Below are 20336 nucleotides of genomic sequence, written 5' to 3'. Positions count from 1 at the left end.
CCACCAGAAGATGTCAATAGAGTTCAGATTCTCTCTCTCTCTCTCTCTCTCTCTCTCTCTCTCTCTCTCTCTCTCTCTCTCTCTCGCTCTCTTGCTGTCTGTCTGTCTCTCACACTCCATGTCTTTTTCTGTCTCTTTCTCTGGCTGACATGCACACAGACACATACCCACATACTCACCCTTTCTCTCCTTTCTTCTCACTCTCTTATGCCCTCTTTGGGGCTCCTTTAAGGACACTGAAATGTAATCTTGTTGAGGTAATGAGATCCTGCAGAGTTCTTATTTAGTAAAGCACGTTAGATGTGCAAGTGAAAGCTACCAAGAATGTTGACCAAGTTGAATTGTCCTTATGGTAAGTTCACTCTTATTGACTAGACAAAAAAACATTTACTTTAAAAAAGAAGTACTGTACAATGCACTGAATTTTACAGTTTTAATACCAAAGAATGTATTAAGAAAAAACAATCTTACATTTACCAACTTTTGCACTTACATGTAAAACATTTAAAATATTTCTTTAATATATTTAATTAATCTATTTATTTATTCATGTGTGAGTCGTATCAAGTAGGGGCAGGTCCTGTTAAACTGGTGTTCTCTTTAGAGTGATCATAACTAAATATTTTTGCACTCAGGTGAAACCCGGATCAGACAAGCAGCGCCTTGTCATACTTAAATCAGACTGGTATCAATCAACTGGGATCTGACAAGCATTGTGCAGTAAGATGAAGAGAAAGTTGGCAGTCACAGCACCCCCACCCTTCTAGCAATATAATAAGTAGGCAGCCAGAAACTTTATCAACAATCAAACATAATTCTTACGTGTTTGAGTATGGATCACAGAATCCCTGAGACCAATATTCTGTCACTTGGTTAATACACTGAGTCCATCACAAAACATGTGCTTTGGTCATCTTCCCATATCTCTCTCTTGTTTACTTAGCAATGTTGACCATCTATATGTAGAAACGTTTTTTTATATATTAGACCTTATTTCCATTATGCTCCAAACCACAAATGAACTCACGTTCTTGTTCCTTTCATCAAGTTGTCAACAAAGTGTGAAATCATATTTTGCAGTTTTGTAATGAAGACTGTCTTGAGCATTTTGTCGTCCATCTTCTTCACATCTGATTATGCCAAATTCTCCTCTGTCTATTTTAAGCAAAGAAAGTATTTCTGGAAAGCGGGAAAGACCAGCACATCCACATTACCATAAACAGGAGAGGAATTTACGTGGCGTTGGAGGATGTCCACCATATATACCGGATTTGACCTATACTTGTGTGCCACTCCATCTCCGTCTTCTTCCCTCCACCTGTCGAGCCTCTCTACCCCAGCCACTTTCTCCTTGGTGAGGGTGAATGCTTTATTACTTTGATTGCTGCAGTCCTGATTGTTATGTGCTGTTATTCACCTATGGTGCTTCTGTTTATTCTTATAGAGTATTTGTCATGTTTGGTGTGCATTTGACTTCTCAGTCCTTTAGCACAGCAAAATGCTGCCGCTTATTGGATTGTTGTGATTGTGTAATCAATAAAATCATCATACAAACTGAACCAAATACAATTAGTTTATGCCATTTAAGGATTCGCTAGATTAAGCAGATTTTCTTGTTTGAGATCATATATACTTCAAATGGATTGCTGATGATATTTATAACATCATAATAAACAAAACGCATCTGTAAAGGGATTTTAATCAAAAACATGGAAAATTCTATTTGCTCTGCCTTCCAATTTAGCAGAAAATAGTAGCTTAATTTGCATCTAAATGTGTGTCAAGATGAATGAAAAAAAAATCCTTTCCAGCTGATTCAGAGTGTTAGCAGAGGCAATGATTATTGTATCACAAAAGGAATTTGACTGCGTATTTCTCTCCAAATGTTTTTGTATGTATATACCAGTCTTGCTCTCTGCCTGACTTCTGAGCATGATCATATATCAGTATTGGGTTTTCTGATAAAATGTTGTGGCTTCAGACCTCTCCAGAAGAGTTTCTATGTATATCCCTCTGCTGCAGAATATCTTGACAAGGCTTAGTGAGGAAGGTGCTCCTCCCTGCCTTTGGAATGTAACTTATTTACATGGTTTGATGCATTAGGGAAGGCTTTCCCCAGATTTCAGAACACAGCCTCCACTGACAAATAGGTATAAATCTAGATTTTCTGTTAGACTAGGATAGGTTTTAATCTGATTTTTTTGCAATTGTATGTCTGCTCTAAGACACAAAGCTGTGGATTTTGACCATGTTTGTCACACTTCACCCATGCTGCCCTTCTTTACCCTAAGGCTCCTAAGCTAACTAGGAGTAGGTTACTTACAAGCTGAGGTGTCAATCAGATCGTCTCCACCCATGACCAAAGGATCTATAATGATGGCTCTAGCTTTAACAGTGTTCTTTGGCTTCATAGATTTAGCAGTTTATGAAAAGTTCTTAGTTGTCTAAAATTGTAAAAGTTTTTTTTCATCAGAAAGGACATGCATTTACATCCTATGTAGAAGCAAGCTTTCTTTTTTAAAGCTCAGTGGTTCTTGGGGATACTGGGTGTGCCCTAGTATTTTGATGAGGGAAAAAGGCTGTAACTATGACTTAAATAATTTCTGTTTCTGTGTGTCTCTGTTAAGGGAGTGATCGATCAGAAATTCCAAGATGGCTGAGTAAGTATCTGGTTGTTTTTTTATTCAGAAAATTTAGATTTTAAATCTTTGATTAAATGTTTTTTAAATTTTCTAACAAACTTTTTTGCATTCTGTAATCACACAGTAAAAAGATGACATCGAGCCGCAGGCACCATCTGAAGGTAATATTGAGAGTGTGTTAAATAAGGACGAGGTTCTGTGGGTAATTGTTGCATTACTGTAATAAAATCATGGGGAAACTTGTAGGTGTTCACTTCACTCTTTAGTCCAAATGACTACAGGGCATTGTAAACAAGTCAGCTAATATCTTACAAAATGAGGCCATAACATAAAAAACATTTGGTCGCAGAGTCACTGTAGGGTAAAATGGATATGTCAATCTGTGATTGAAGATAATGCTATTTTGTACTGCTCTTTAACTTACCAACAGTTGGGAAAAGTCCTAAGAGCTCAGTTCTTAAAATTCTCCTGTTAGCAATGCATAATATTATTTAAACATTTTGATGGATAATAATAATAATAATAATAATTAATGTCCTGATGACATCTTTGGTTATTTCACAAATAGATCTCCAGAATATGCTTTTATTTAATACCTTTAGTTGTAGAAACTTTCAGTGGTAAGAATATGATTCTTTCTGAAACTGGTCTCAGAGCTGTAAATAAAGATGTTATTCAAACATGATTTTCAAGGAGAGGCCGTAGTTAACTGTCTGATTAACTGATTATTTTCCCCCTTTTCTCAGAGCCTGATGCTTCAGATTGCTGCTACGCGTCTGGAAGAGGAGGAAGCCAATGCTATAGCTGCCAAGGAGCAGTACTTAAATGAAAACTGCCCTGCTCTCTCCTTCCCCAGCTCTGTAGAGGAACTGCAGGTAGGCCAAGTAGAGGAACACCTATAGAATAGAATAGAAAAGCCTTTATTGTCATTGTATTTGCATACAACGAAATTTGGAGTGCTTCTCCTGTTGGTGCGACGAGGGACAACATATAACACAACAACAACATATAACACAACAATATTACAACTATCTATAAACAGTGTGAATATATATATATATATTAAGATTTCAACAAAGTGTGGTGGTGTAGATTAAAGTTCTTCTCTGAGGAACAATATATACATCAACAATACTTCCCTGAGGTGCTTTACAATAAATACAGAAAGTTTTCTGATGCAAATAGGCTGCGTAGAGGACCACTAACAATGTGGATACCATCACAGGTTATTTTCAAATCAAGTGTGGTTAAGAGCCCTCATAACTTGTGTGTTTGGCATGACATAATGCCATAAAAGCCCATGTTGTGAATTCACAATCATAGTAAGGTTCATCTCCGTTTTGTATTCCCACTGCATTTCAAATTTGTCCTATCAGAGTTTTGACTTGTTTTACTTTCAGTAACTGTGCAAAGACCTTCTGCTTTGCCACTCGAAACATATAAAGGATTATTTATCTAGAGGGCTGTATTAATTATCTTTATACATATCAGACATGTTTGTTTTTGTGATGTCTGTAATGTTCTTCAGAAACTGTGCAAAGAGCTACATGCGAAGATTGACAAAGTCGATGAGGAGAGATTTGACGCAGAAGCCAAAATAACGAAGGGAACAAAAGAGGTGATTCTTGTTAGCATATCTATGGTGAAATTCTGTTCTCCAGAGATGGAAAAACCTCAAATGATTTATTTTTCAAACTTAGGTTGAAGAGCTCAAGTTCAAGGTAGTAGAAATGAAGGGTATGAAGAAGCCAGCTCTGAAGAAAGTGCGCTTGTCCGCTGATCAGATGCTTCAGGCTCTGCTGGGCTCCAAGCACAAGGTTCAAATGGACATGAGAGCCAACCTGAAGCAGGTGAAGAAGGAGGTCAAGGAGGAGGTGAGTATTCAGTGTAACCAGAACCAAAACATGTGCCAGGCAATTTTTTATATTATTATAAAAGGCTTGAACACATATACAAACAAAATCTCTCTCACACACACACACACACACACACACACACACACACACACACACACACACACACACACACACACACACACACACACACACACACACACACACACACACACACACACACACAAACACACATACACACATACAAACATACACACAATTGAACAGCATGTGTTACATTTTTCCAGAGTGTTGGTGACTGGCGTTCGAATGTTGAGGACAAGAAGGACAGGAAGAAGATGTTTGAGGGCGCTGAGGCGTAAATTTGAGAGGTGAGCAGACATTTAAAAATCAAGATATTCAGGTTTGGAGTAAAAGGTACATTATTATATTACTTTATATGGTGAAATGTACTCAGCATATGTTAATGGAAGGGTTGCATCTCTCTCTGTTTTTTTGCTGTTCTGCAGCCTCAAGAAGCTGGTGATTTCAAAGCTTTCGGACTTTACAGTCGTTGTCCCAAAATGAAAGCCATGTGCCTCATTTGGCAATAAAATTACAAACTCTCAAATCTTTCCAGACTGGAGATGCTGTTGGTGACTGGCGTAAGAACGTTGAGGACAAGTCAGACATGGGTGGCAGGAAGAAGATGTTTGAGGGCGCTGAGGCCTACATTTGCCAGGACTTTTTCTTTTTCGTACGCAGTATTGAAGAGATCTTGGACCATGCTTCTTAGCTTATGGACTATGGGGGGGTCATCAATTTTTGCCATGCAATTATCACTAGTAAATGATATACTATATATTTGCCAGTGTATGTTTCTCACGGATTACAATCATTAAATAAACAGTTCAAGGGAATTGTTTTCCTTGTTCCTTTTTTCCTCTACCTTGTTTGTTTGTTTGTTTAAAAGTCTATTCGGTGTAATTCATTTGGAATTTAGCCAATGGGGGGCTATTTTAAAAACTGTAGCTATTGGATGGCCGAAGATAGCCCAGATATTTGTTTTCAAGGATTTGATCCTCTTTTATCCCAAAAATCCTGGTGAGTTCCTTTACTCCTAATTTAACTTTTTGTGGACAAAGATGTTTGCAATCACTGTATTGAGTGAATCTGAATCACTATAACCTTAAGAAGATACTTGGTCAGTGATCACAGTATATCAAATATATTCAATTTACAGGTGCTTTGCATGACCTCCTTGGATCGTGTAAGAGAGAGGGGGGAAATCTATGATACAAGAAAAGGAGACTGTCACCCTAGGTCTATGGAGGAATTACAGGTATGATATCAGACGTCACCAAACCTTCATGATATTCAGCTCAAAGATTTTAATTCTTTCATGAGACTAGGTTCAGACTTCTTCAATACAGTGATGGTCAACTTATGTCTTATGGAAATGGAACATTTTGACATCAAGTCTAAGTAAAAGTTTTAGAAAAATGGCTTCTCTTTGTATAATCCCTTGCTCTGATGCATACAATGCTTGGACACATGGATCTCAAAAGAAAGGAATCAATCCTGTATAGTCATAGTGCTAAGTTTGGTATTGTATCATATTTAGTGTACAAGTATTAGCATTTATATCCCAGCTAATATTTGACACTTCCCAGTTTGAATAAGTTATTGCATATGGCAGACATCGCTTGAATAAATTGGGAAATGCTTTTCAGTTTCAGTAATATGTTACAGCTCTGCCTATTGCCCAGAGTTATGCATGTATATTCAATAACCTTACACGTGAAGCATCTTTTTGTTTTGTATAGTTAATGTAGCATTTACCTGGCATTTCTTAAACTAGTGTACAATGGCCCTGGGAGCTCAACGCACTGCAGCTTAAGAAAACATCTTCATCAATTTGACAAACATGCGCAGCATTTAGAAAACTCACAGCAAATTCAGACAACGCTATGCATCATCACTACTGCATCACACTTAAGCGTTGAAGACGTCTGGACATCTAAAATCAGTTATGTTTTCAATCATTTCCCAACAGCAGACAAGATATAGCAAACACCATAGCATGTCCAGACGTGTTCATGGCTTTTAAATGTCCCTGGGAAACACTTCCGTTGTGTTGTCAGAATTTGCTGTACATGTATTGTCAAACTGTCACATTCTTTTTCCTTATTTGCCTTGGTTTTGCCTATTTGCTTGTGTTTTTCTTAAGTTACAGTGTGTTGAGCTCTCAGGGCCAATGTACTAGTGGGCAAACTACCCAAAATGTGATCAACAACAGCACAGTTGGCCCTGATAAAAGCTTGCTCACATGTTGTGGAACCTTTTCCATAGAACTACATAGTACATAGCCTGGAAGGCTTATATCCTTCACATAATTACATGCCATCAAAATGACTTTGAAGATGATACCAAAACTAGTTGCCTGTAAAACACGCCTCAAATTCCTGCATTCTGCTGATGTGGCATTCTCTGAGTTATTTTGGTGGGCCACAAATGCGTGTGCTGTTACTCGTTACTTTGCCATTATATTTAAAGACTGAATGTAAAACTTCAAATCAATCTCTTTATCATGCTTGAAAAATAAGAGATGACATGTACTTGAGATTTGAAGGTTAGGATTTCGCACCTGTATTCTTGAATGTTGTTATAGCATTGCCTCTTTCGTACTACACATTGCAGGACTGACACTGAGATGTATCAAGTTAAAGTCCCTGCCTAGAGGTTGTCATTAACACAAGTCAGCATTTTAAAAACTGGTGGCAGTCATTTTGAAATACTGCAAGCTTGAGGGATATTTATTTCTGCTTAAAATATTTTGTCGTAATGTTCCTTTTGCTCTCTTTCCCTTTTGGATTTGAATAAATGTTTAGTCTGTCCTGCCTTTCTCAGTCCCTATGGTGCTTTATTTATTTATTTACTTAATTACTTACTTACAAAAAAGGAACTAGAGATGGAGGAAGGCAAACAGTTTGTTGGTGTATAAAATCAAGAGGTGTCTCCAATCTTAATGTAAACTTAATGAGGTTTGGGCACATCCAACAATTTGGCAATTTGAAGTTTGGCAAAATGGCTAAATATGGCTTCCTTACGTTGTTTTGTTAACCAGCCAATTCAACCTGTCCTAGAACACATACTAGGTTCATGTTTAAAAAGCATCGTAGAAATTGATTTTGATGAGTGATTTATGAGCCAACAGAATGTTGAAACCTCATGTGTCTCTTATTTCAGTTGTGCACGATGTTAGATTCCTTATTCTAGTAGGCGCTCAATATAGTGGTCATAACTCTCAACATGTCCTCACATGCTTATCCCCACACCTGAACATGTGTGCTGTGCTTTAATGAGATAACTCCTTACCATGGAATGCCACATGCTACCCAGGCTAGATCGGTTTGGCTCAATTTGGTTAATTTTTCACAGATGTTTCCTGTGCCCATTCTTCTGTTAGTCTGGTCCAGTGTTACAGAAATGAAAGAGAATGTCAGCCATTCTCTGTAATGAATGGACATTTTCAGTTAGACGTTATGCTATATTTCCTCATGGCAGAGGTTTTATCTAAAGGTACTAACAGTACAGTGCTGACTAGGGGTTGCACGAGCACATCATTTTAGAAATCAAGTAGGCTAATTGTTTCCTGAAAAACTCGAATAGGAGTTTGTGCGAGAGGTGTCTTGTATCAGTCAAAAGACTTTGCAACCATGATGAGAGTTTGTCTCAGCAGATAGAGCAAAGCATACAATTTGCGATATTCGTCTGGTCAGTGTGACGCCACATCCAGCAAAACTTGGTAAAAACAAACAGCTGTACACCCTGGCAACATTGACAGCTGTCCGTTTTCACAGAGTTGCTTTGCAACATGATCACCCAATATTACTTCAGGTAATTCACCATCCAGAATCTTTAGTAAGCCCAACCAAATTCGTCCATTAGGCCTAAGCCTATATGAGAGAGACCCGATGTTTGAGCCATCCTTGAGAGAAAGTTCTTCCAAACAACTGAATTCTAAGGGCTCTAACTGAAAACTGGGTGTGTGCAAGAGCTAGTGTAAAACTTGAGATCCTCGGGAGGGGTTATCAGCCAACGTGGTGAAGGGAATCATTTCAAGCCAGCCATTTCAAGCCTGTGTGCTCTCTGGGTATGGTACCCATGCCCTTGCTGTTGCTGTGGCTATGAAATATTTATGGATAGGATGATGTGAACTGGGTAAAACACAGAAGCCCAGCCTTTATGTAAGATTAATAGTTGCCCCTCATATAAGCTTAACAATGTACTGTAAGACCAGCTCAGCTGTGGCTTTCCCAAAAGGATTTTTCAGTGACCACCATGGATGGGATGGGGTTTGGTCTTGAAGCTTTTTACAGCACCACCCCCCACCCACCACCCTGCAGACAGGGCTGCTAGTGAATGGATTGATGGATAGGCAAACAGGCAGCTACGTATACAAATACATAGATCTTCCTCTCTCTCAAATCTCTCAACAGGAGGTTTGGTTACTTGTGCTCGCACACAATGAAATTAGAAAGTTCTCAGTCAAGGGAGAGCCTCACAAGGGATGCATTGTCATATTCAGTGCCACAATACAACCACACATTTAATCACTGGAGAGCTCAGCACGCATATATTGTCTTTCAGAATACCTGCCTAGAGCCAGAGGTGAAATTATTATATATTCTGGCAGAATATGATCCGTCAGCCACACACACAAAAAGCAAGAGAATCAGCTGTCTGCCATCTTATAATGTACTTCCATTAAGGAAAGACTAAGGTAAATGGAAAGAGCAGTACACCTATTCTATTAATATGCCAAAAGCATCATACTATTTTTTGTTTGTTGGTTTGCTTGATGGTTTTTAGTTATTCTATTTCATCTTGCTCAGCTTGTAATATTTGCTTTGTGATATAATTTTAGAAAGTGTCGTGAAAGAAATTGAAAGAGCACTGTACGTGCATGTGACTTAAACTCAGAAACGTCACCTCAATTAAGTTAAAGTAACAGCTTCTTAGCCAATTGAAAGGACTTCAGAAAGCAGGTTCTATCTGTTGCTGCTACTTTGATCTCAAGGGAGACGTATGAATAAAACTACGAAACATAATAATAATAATAATATATTAATAATAATAACAACGAACAATGATTTAAAAAAACTATAATTGTAAATACTATTATTATTATTAGTAGTAGTAGTAGTAGTAGTTATAGTAGAAGAAGTAGTATCCTTGGTCTTGGCTATATCAATTTGGTCTCTTCTCAAACCAAAATGAATAAGAGACAGAGGGAAGTACCAATTTGTATGTAATGTACAATCAGCATATTCATAGAAAAAAACGTACCTGTCTCATCTGTCATGTTAGTACCGCAACAAATTGGACATTCAGACAAAAGCTTTTAAAAAATCCTGACAGTGTAAAAGGCTGTCCCTGATGAAGTAGAATATGTCCCGAGAAGAACTGCAGCCGAAATATTCTTATATACTATTCATATAGTTATTTGCTGTCTTTACCAAACGTGCGATAAAATTATGTTGAACACAGTCTTATTTACTAACTATAACCTAGCTTTGTCACGGTAGTTCCCCACTCAAAATCTTCTCTTTCAGCAGACGTAACGTCAGTGCTTATGATTTATGGGATATCCTTATCATAATGTTTGTTTCCACTTACACAAACTTCGTCTTATATGACAGGCTTAAGGTGATATTGGTTGTCTTCTGTGACTATATTAAGCATAGAGATATTTCTGGGGACTGGCATGGCCCCTGTCTAAGGAGCCATTACCATAAAGAGGAGAGGATATTGAATGCCAGCCTTATATACAAGATCTCCCTATCGGCAAGTGCCAGTAGCAGTAACCATCTGCCCCCATCCTGTCAAGTTTAGCCCAGGAGTTATAGCTTTCTTTAAGGTGAGATGTCTGATCCTGTATTAAGTTTTACGTCTGATTGATATATTTATTACTTGTTTCTCTTGCTTGTCTTTTTATGAAGATGGATAGTGTCTTGTGTTTCAGGTTGTTTGAGCTAATTAGGGTGATTGTTGAGAGCAATTATCTATTGGCAATGCAGAACCAAATATGGTTTATATCATCTGTAAAGGTAACAAAATGGGACTGAGACGTGATTTTTCTATTTGAAATTCCAATGATCTAACAACCTCTAATAAATAGCTGCGGTTGAAAAAAAAAAGATTTAGAAAGATATTTTCAAATATGATTTCTGTGCTTTTGTTTGTGTGAGTGTCCATCTGAGAACAATATGTACTGGTAACTGTATAGTGATATAATCTAATGTGAATAGAACATTATTAATTGGTATAGGTAAATACATTTATGTGCAAGTTTTTTATTACGTTGTACGTTTTTTCAATCATAGGTGGTTGGCTAAAGGTTTGATACATATGAATATACTGAAAATGTTATTCATTCAGATTACAAAAATGAGCACTGTAATTCTTGACTTGGACAGACAAATATTGGTCGCATTAAGCACCTGTTGGTCAATATTTGTTGTGATGCAATATTTAAGGATGTTCCAGTTCATTTAAGCAATTCGATATCTCAGGATTGCTACAATGAACTATCATGTCATATTCTTTGTTTCTATAGATGTACTTTATCTCACATGCAGTGAAATCACTTATGTGAATGCAAAAAGCCTTTGGAGATGAATTGGTTTGTTTGAAAGTGCTGCAAGTACATGTTTAACAAGTAACTCTCCCTAACCCTTACACTAAGTATAGCTTGAAAAACATTGATTGTACTTATAAACTTTGTAAATTGGATTAATTCATTCATTAAGTATTGCATACATAGTACCTAGGGCTAATTGAAATAGAATGGAGCCAAAAGCATTATAAAATGTGCATGATAGAATGTCCCTGTAAAAGGATCAGCTGTGTCCACAGTTAATCCACTATCCCTCACTTTCCCCAAACCCCCAGCTTACCTTATTCATTCTTGATATTTGAGCCAGACAGCTTCCTCCTTGCTTTATGTCTCATCCATCCAAAGAATGGTGTAGAAATCAGGGAATGGATCATGTGTCCCTCATCACTCTGTACAGATGATACCCACTGCTGGTCAAATGATTCCATACCAGACTCCCTCACACTGACATCCAGGGGATTATCATGGTTAAATACAGTCTCAACTGCATACTACAACATGAGCATCACTAACATGTGCTAGCTCCCAACTGGATATTATCTGTCCCTGTGCAAAGCCCGCCTCAATTAAAAAGGTTTTACAGCCATGAGTTGGCAAACTGAATGTATATCCCACTGATCTAGGCAGCAAACGGCACCCTACTACAAGCACAATATGTGCTTGTGTCTATTAGAAATCAGCACATATGAGCTTGTGCCTATTAGAAATCAGCACAATATGAGCTTGTGCCTATTAGAGAGCAGCACAAGATGAGAGAACAGTAAAACTTTGATTATTTTTGTCTTTACAGACAGCGACCAGACAAAACCAACAAAATGGCTGAGTAAGTAACTATTGCCCATTGCAAATTGTACCTTAAGATGATATGCCTCTTTCTACTTGCACTGGTAATAAGACAACTGTTTCTTAATCTTCAGCAAAAAAATGAACTCAAGCCGCAGATATCAACTGAAGGTAATCCAGAATTTGAAATGGTCTCAAGCTACTTTTTAAATGAGCGAATATAGATATTTTCTTATTCTTATCTTTCTTCATCAATACCTTTTTCTTCTTCATATTATTGTAATTCTCTCTTTTTGTAATTTTCTTTTACAGAGCTTAATGCTTCAGATTGCCCAGGACAGGCTAAAGCAGGAGGAGATTGACCGTGTGACTGAGAGGAACGATTACATGGAGGAGCACTGCCCTACTCTGAGACTCCCAAGTGGCGTGCAGGAGCTCCAGGTAGGAGCAGTTGGGGAGTCTCTTGAGGAGCACTAACAAATACCTTCTAATTGTGATATTTTCATTTGACCATATCTACTCTATTTTTACACTAAAACTGGTTATTTGATATGAAATAATTTGTATAAAATAAATCTTAATACATAATGTTGCATCAATGAGGGGAGCTTCTGTATTCAGAAAGTAGTAACTTCTAAATGAATGATGAATAATAGACTACTTCCAAATAAGACAATAAGTGGCCTATGAACACCTTAGGACAGTTAAAAATGAATATATTGTGCTGATATCCTTTAACATTTCTCAGTCGAACCTTGGGACTTCACAGCAATGTTAAGATAGATTGGCAAAACAGGCTGTTAGGCATTTAACCACTAAAATAGCCTACATGTAACATTTTTCTTCTGTCACTTAAGAGATGTGCTATATAATCGTTGCTTAGGCTCTAGTATAAACCTAGAAAAATATCTCTTTGTGTCCTTGACAAGTTCCCATGAGTCTTACCTGATGATGCTTACCTGAAGCTTAAGTGTCTTTTTAGATGGGGTGTACTTTGAAGCAGGCTTAGTAAAGTTAATTTTTCAAGATAAGAGAGCGCTCAGAGCGCTGTCATTCAAACTAGTTCTATTTTCTGTAACATTTTTTTTTTTTTAACCATACTGGAAGTCCTCTCTGACGAGGCATTACTATGGAATGCAAAGCAATGCCTTCATCAGCCTAGCTAGCTAGCTAACTGAAGCGTCAGCTGTACCTCCTGCGGTGATTTGTATACAGTAGCTTGCTAGCTCGCTTACTTTCTGGGTAGCTAAGTCTTTAAGCACTCCAATGAGCGCAGGTCAAACAGCAAATGAACGTCTTCTGGATGGTTAACATTGTTTACAACCTTGTTTGCATGTTTTCGCTTGAGAAATGAATCCTCCCTGATCCTCATCCTTGCTGTTCAGTAGCCCCTTAAAGAGTCCTCTTTTGTCATAGCACCAAGGGAAACAATTGCTGTCCTATTTTACTACTAGGTGGAAAAAATAGCCCTGATTCTACTGGGACAAAATATAAATATATATGACGCAAAAGAAAATTGAGAATGAAAAGCTAATCTTTTATCCAATATATTTTTCTTTTCTGTTAGCCTTTGTAACAAAGCAGGCTTGCAGGGAGGATGGCATTGTTTTTCTAAATCTCAGAATTTGCATTTGGAGTTACTGATTCTTAGAACATTCTAGAATTTACAGTTAGCCTGCATAAAGGGCACATGAAGCCTATTGATAGTTTTCAGCTGACGTCAGAATGACCAGCTGGCGGGCAAAAAAGACTTTCCACAGCTGTTTAACACGGGAGTTAATACAGGAACCACCCACCTTTCAAGCTCTTTTAATATAAGTTAGTAAAATGCCAGACAGTTGTTGCTCGGTTGGCTGTTTAAATCGGCGAGGAGACAAGCCCAGATTTAGTTTTTATCGCATTTAAAACCCGCTACCGCTCCTGCCAGCTGATCAAAAAAAAAATGTTTATTTCGCCGTGGCTGCCAGCTGATTGTAGACGCCTTCTGCGTCAACTTTTGTCGGACACACAGTAAAGTAGCCTTACTTTTGGAGCTGGAAATAAAAGCAGTCACCCTGTTCTGGTCGCCTAATTTATCAGAATAACTACCTAAAATGGGAATAAATCAAGTAATAAAGACAAGAAACAAAGCATCAAAACGATTCAAAGTGGATTACCCAGCTGCTGATCTACCTAAGTACCTAAGCAAGCAAGTAGGCTAGTGTATTTTGTCATTCAACTAGTAATAATACTACAATGTCAGTAGAAAACATATGGGAAGATCATTTAAGTTGTCATTCGCCAGACAAGGTTTTCGTAGCCTACTTAAACCAGGGACCGTTTAAATCAGGGAATTGTGTCAAAAAATAAAGAACATCGTTGGGTAGGCTAACGGCTGCTAGCTTACAGCAGGTACCTCGCTAGCTGGTACCTAGTTATGGCACTCATCTTTGCGCTGTTTATGAAGATGGTTTTCAGTTTTCACCTTCCGGACGACATCGTTGTGAACCAAACCACTTCTGAAAATTAAATAACTATCTGTGCTTTTGTAGGCTTTCAGTTTTTGAGATGAGTCTGTGGACGGATTTCCTTAGCCTGGCCATTACCAGCCTGTGACTCTATTTTTTTTCCGTCAGTTAGTCTGGCCTAACCCCGTTCATTTTCGTTTCCGAGATGGGCGGGTGCTTAGCTTGCGGTTTAAAATCATTGGAGTTCCCTCAAGCAATCAGCAACGTTAGGTAAGCATTCGGTAGATTAAACTCTTCCCAAAGCCAGTTGGGAGAACAGCTACGACGTCCTTTCCAATCATAAAACTTACAAGACAATACTCTTGTTCTCCTTTTAATTTTCTGATGTTCTCGAGAGTTGAGACAACTTTCCCGATAGCTTTTCGTGTCTCTTCCTCCAAGGTGAGTTTTGCGTCACAGCTCTGAACTGTTCGCTGATTGGTGCGGTTGGATTTTGAGTCCTGGAGACGATTGTCAACGGGGTTGGGCCAGACTGAGTATGAGCTTGAAATCAATTCAGGCGGAAATACGTAGGCTGGTTGGTCCGTGTATCTTCTGGCCAACCGATTTTCGTTTTAAAACCAGGAAATGGAAAACGGATAACGAGCCGTCTTCCGTCTCGGAGTCGGAAAATGGGAAACGAGGAACGAACCTATTTCCCATTTCCGATTTCCGATTTCAAAAGTTTCGAACGTTTTCTGTGGTTCGTGTGCGTGGTTATGAATGGAAATTCGGGTAAATAAAAACAGGAGCAATTTTCCATCACTGATTTTGCATTAATATGACCCGGGACTGGTTCTGTGACAAGGGCCTAGACGCTCGTAGAGAGTCAGTTGATGGTGCATCTTTGGCGGACACATATTTCTAACATCCCGGTGCCTGTGGAGGTTGAAAACAAGGGCCTAGAAGCTCGTAGAGAGTCCGTGGATGGTGCTCTGTCCTCGGACACATATTTTTGACATCCCGGTGCCTGTGGAGGATGAAAACAAGGGCCTAGAAGCTCGGGGCCAGTCAGCTGATGGTGCAGCTGTCCTCGGACACATTATCTTCACATCCTGGTGCCTGTGGAGGATGGAGACAGGGGTCTTGCAGCTCGGGGCCAGTCCGCTGATGGTGTAGCCTACTATTCTCGGACACTTGTTGCTTACAACTTCATCAACGGTAGCCATGATTAACAGACACTGACAAAAGACATCAAGTTCCGGGTCATATTAATGCAAAATCAGTGATGGAAAATTGCCCCTGTTTTTATTTACCCGAATTTCCATTCATAACCACGCACACGAACCACAGAAAACGACCCGTTCCCCGTTTGGAAAATAAATGGGAAATGGGAAATAGGTTCGTTCCTCGTTTCCCATTTTCCGACTCCGAGACGGTAGACGGGAGACGGCTCGTTGTCCGTTTTCCATTTCCTGGTTTTAAAACGAAAATCGGTTGGCCAGAAGATACACGGACCCTGGTTTGTCTGGGAATTCCCCGCCCCTTCACTGCATTTCATTTGCTCAGTTAGTCTGGCAAACTACTCAACAGCGATCCACTTCACTCACGTAATTGGACACGCCTTTAACCAATCAGACCAACGATACTATACAACAATACAACGATCGGTAATAAAGCAAACACATATTTTTTCTGTATGAATTGTTCCAGGGCAAGTTTCTGTTCTGTTTTCAAAGAAAACTTGCCTTATCGAAGTTTTGCGGTGCTTCGGTGGCCACCATGTCCAATGTTTAAAAACTCTCCGTGCAGTAGATTTTGTAATGTAGCCGTGGTAAGTTTAAATCCGCCAATGGCGCGACAGGTAGCCAAAAGACAGTTTGTGATTGGTCCCAGAGATCCTGAGAATGCTGTACTGAACGTCTGTGCAATCTTTGCCAGACCCTTTTCAGAGGCAAAATCAAATTGGCCGGTAGAAGAGGGGCGGGACTTGCCAGACTATAGGCTGGTGTCACCAGGCTAGGATTTCCTATTAGATAGATGTAAATATCTCCACACTGGAGCTCAGACAGGGACTTCGGGGAGGTTAACGAAATAAAAATGTCAGGACAGCTGCAGTAAATGTATGACAAGTTCCTAATTTTTTTTCCCCTCTGAATATTTCTGTCTGGCTATAGTGGTATAGTGAGTCTGTGGTTGATGGCAATCGTAGTTGAGTAGGCACTGCTCGAAGTTTTCCGCTGTTTCGCTGTTCCTTTTGCCCGCCAGGTAACAATTGTAGTGACGTCACTGAAAACTATCAATTGTATTCTACTGCAAACTTGTTTCACATCCATCTTAAGGAGTTTACAGCATGTCCTTGATTGTTTTTTAAAGCACAACTTTACATGGGACTAAAGCCCAATATCAAAGTCACCTTTAATTACATTACCTTATGATATTTTGAAGATATTGTTGTCATTTCGGAAATGAACTAGTCTGCATTTTACTCATGAAAGCCTTCCATGTTGTATAGTCCTTTGGAATTAGGAATGTAATGCTAGTTTGCCAAGACAACATTGCAAGGAGAACAAACAAGGTTCCATGGTATTAAGGTTGTTTCGGCTTAGTTTTAAGTGCTCATCATGTGTGCCGATATCCTGAGTTTCATCAGGCGAGGCCATGGAAACCACGTAAATATAGTTTTAGAGGTATCGTAAGAGTGTGTTTGATGGGGAAAATACTAATATCTGTGAGGCTAATGACTTAAACAGCTATTCTGTTATTGTATTAGTTTTATTTAGAAAATATGTTGACAGACATGATTTATTTCTGTTATGAATGTTGCTCCATGCATTGGCATTATCATATAGCCAATGTCTATTCTGATGTCTTGGTGAATTTTTTGAATCATGGTGAATTGACAGCAGTGGAGTAATAAAATGTCATGATGTGCAAAATTTCAATGAAATCTTTTGCAAAGTTGGAGGAAAAGGTGTATTGATGAGTTTAATTTATTTTTCGAAGGATTAGGGATAAGAATTCTGTTTTATTTTTAACTTTCATAGGATTTATGCAAGAAGCTTCATCAGGCCATTGACAAGATTGATGAAGAGAGATATGACCTGGAATCTAAGATGACCAAAGGAATTACAGAGGTATTTATTGCATTCATATATAATAATTGAATGTGTGGGCAGGTTTCCAAATTCACAGGATGAATATTGTTGTTGTCAACAGCTTGATGACCTGAAGTTTAAGGTAGTAGAAATGAAGGGCATGAAGAAGCCAGCTCTGAGAAAAGTGCGCATGTCGGCTGATCAGATGCTTCAGGCTCTGCTGGGCTCCAAGCACAAGGTCACCATGGACCTGAGATCCAATCTGAAGCAAGTGAAGAAGGAGGTTAAGGAGGAGGTGAGTATTCAGTGTAACCAGAACATGTGCCATCCAATTTTTTTAATATTATTATCCATGAAGGCTTGAACACATATATAAACACAATCTCTCACACACACACACACACACACACACACACACACACACACACACACACACACACACACACACACACACACACACACACACACACAATTGAACAGCATGTGTTAAATCTTTCCAGGCTGTTGGTGACTGGCGTCAGAATGTAGACGAAAAGAAGGACAGGAAAAAGATGTTTGAGGGCGCTGAGGTGTAAATTTGAGAGGTGAGTCGGCATTAAAAAATCAGGACATTTAGGTTATGGGGAAAGAGTCCATGTGTGTAATCTAATCTACACTGAACTGGAGGAGGTGTTTTTTTAAGATCTTACTTCAAAGAAAGCCTAATGCTATATGGCACTAAATAATAATCGACTCTCATGTCTTTTCAGCCTGGAGATGCTGTTGGCGTCTGGCGTAAGAACGTTGAGGAAAAGGCTGGCATGGGTGGCAGGAATAAGATGTTTGAGGGCGCTGAAGCTTAAATGGTCTTTTGTTTTTAAGGAAAATGTACACACACGTCTTTTGAGCTTGTCTCATTACACCGTTGGAGTTTGTGGACTGCTTCAACTTCCATTGTCCTCTCACTGCATTACGGACCATAACACATTCATAGCAGACCCTCTTCTTACAATAAAAGTCTCAAAGTGATTTAAGTTATTTCCTTTCTTTATAAAATTCTTTTTAGGTTCCCCTTTCTCTCGCTTATTCACTCACTCACTCACTCACTCACTCACACTTTCACTCACTCATTCACTCATTTATTCATTCATTCATTCATTCATTCATTTATGCGTTTGCTCAGCATGAAATTAATTCACGAATGCAGGTAATCTGTGGTACATGAGGTAAAGCTCTGAGGTCTCTAATCACAAATTCAAGGGTCGCTCCTCAAGAGAAGGGAAAGTCCATTGAAGTGTAACTGACCACAGGAGGTCACAGCACTCTCCTGCCCCTTCAACAACTGTCTATTACTCCCCCCCCCCCCCCCCTCCCCCTCTACAGACAGAAAGGCTTATCTGTTATTGTAATTAGATTAAATAGCATTTCAAGAGTCTCTCGGGGCACTCCAGCTACTCCAAATGGTAAGTGTGAATATTTTTTTTTTGTTAAAGTTTACAACATTATTTCAAATTAACCCTGGACATTGTAACCAGTATTGTAAATATAATGATGCATCAAGTCAGCTGTTGATGTTCCCATGTTACATTTCTACATCCATTATTAAAATGTATTACACTTGAAATTCATGTTGTAAAAGCCAAGGGTGCTGTACTAAACTTTGATCCCTTTTGTTAGCAATGCCCATTGGCTCAAGAGCATAGATTTGGGGGATACCTCAAAGAATGGGACATTTATGAGTCTGAGGAAGGAGGGCTGGAGGTATTTCAGGAACTCCCTGGCCCATTGGTCTGAAAAAGTCTCTGCTTCCATAAAAAGGTCCCTGAATTTCTGCTGAGCCATCAGAGGTCCTGCTATAAAGCTCCTTTGATTTGGCCCTTTGTGTGGTCGGCCAGTCATTACCCATCCTTCGTCAGAGTGTGTCCTGTAACTTCTCTTCCTGTCATAGGTGAGATCCTTCACTGTCTGCTTTTTGCCCTTTTTTTTGCCTTGTCGTGTAACATTATTAGAAAGTATAGCATTTCACAATGTTTGAAGCCTTAAGAGCCTGTGCAACGTATTTTCTCAAAGAGATGCTGAAGTATCAATGGTAAACAAACTAACTGTGGTAGTCATCCCTGGTGTGTGTCAGGAGTCGAGCACATAAAACTGAGATGGACTCACACCAACGCAGTTATACACAATTACAATATTTGTTTTTACTGGGTGCAGAGCTGACAGCGCATTGAGTAACATTATTATACAGTTGCATAAGACTGTAAAGACAAAACACTAACACAAGGATGTGATTACTGTATTGGACTTTTTCATGAAAGCATCTCAGATACTGATGTTGAGTCAAGTCCAGTTATGACTAACTGCATGGAATAAAATATCATGCACATCCTCTACGGAAGTCTGGTTTGTAGTAGGGAAAATGACCTCATATTCTTCCTGGGCATGTATTTTCTGGGCATGGACCTTGAAATACTAGCGTTCACACTCCTAGTCCTACTTGTTGAAAGCATTTTAGGCATATATTTGATGTTTTAAACTTGGATTCATGTATTTATTGATCATCAATTTGGATTTATTAGAGATGAATTTAGTTCAATTAACTGTTAAATGGTGACCACCAGATGTAACTAAATGTATACAGTCTAGAGTTAAATTTGGGCACTCTCTGGTATGTTGCTTTGCTACAGAGGTTGTAGTAAGATTTTTTTTTTATCTATAGGCCTATGTCACATTTGTAATAACCCCATGTGTCATGTTTTATTGAGCTCTGTTTCTTGCAAAAATGAATGCTGTCAGTGAAATTATTTGTCCGCCACTGATTGAATGTTGATGCCTTATTTAGTATGCCTTGCAATTGTGCTCTTCTTGACCCAGCCAAGGATTCGTGGCCTAGGGTT

General features: G+C 38.9%; 1 protein-coding gene across 1 annotated transcript; it reads left to right on the top strand.

Annotated features, from left to right (window-relative positions):
- Positions 1–67: 67 nt before the first annotated feature.
- Positions 68–18344, top strand: LOC308367767 (uncharacterized protein). The gene is made up of 17 exons (XM_080841757.1): positions 68–1354; positions 2628–2660; positions 2767–2803; positions 3389–3517; positions 4171–4260; positions 4343–4516; positions 4783–4853; positions 5005–5017; positions 5115–5231; positions 5752–5816; positions 11947–11979; positions 12074–12110; positions 12252–12380; positions 17413–17502; positions 17585–17758; positions 17964–18047; positions 18213–18344. The coding sequence occupies exons 2-16, from the start codon at positions 2653–2655 to the stop codon at positions 18036–18038; spliced, it is 1242 nt and encodes a 413-aa protein (XP_080697883.1). The 5' UTR covers positions 68–1354; positions 2628–2652; the 3' UTR covers positions 18039–18047; positions 18213–18344.
- The last annotated feature ends 1992 nt before the right edge of the window (positions 18345–20336 follow it).

The sequence above is a fragment of the Sprattus sprattus genome (genome assembly GCF_963457725.1).
Source record: "Sprattus sprattus genome assembly, chromosome: 7".
In the NCBI taxonomy this organism is placed as follows: Eukaryota; Metazoa; Chordata; class Actinopteri; order Clupeiformes; family Clupeidae; genus Sprattus; species Sprattus sprattus.
The sequence above is the reverse complement of the archived record's forward strand: the minus strand, read 5'-3'. Positions and strand labels throughout refer to the sequence as shown.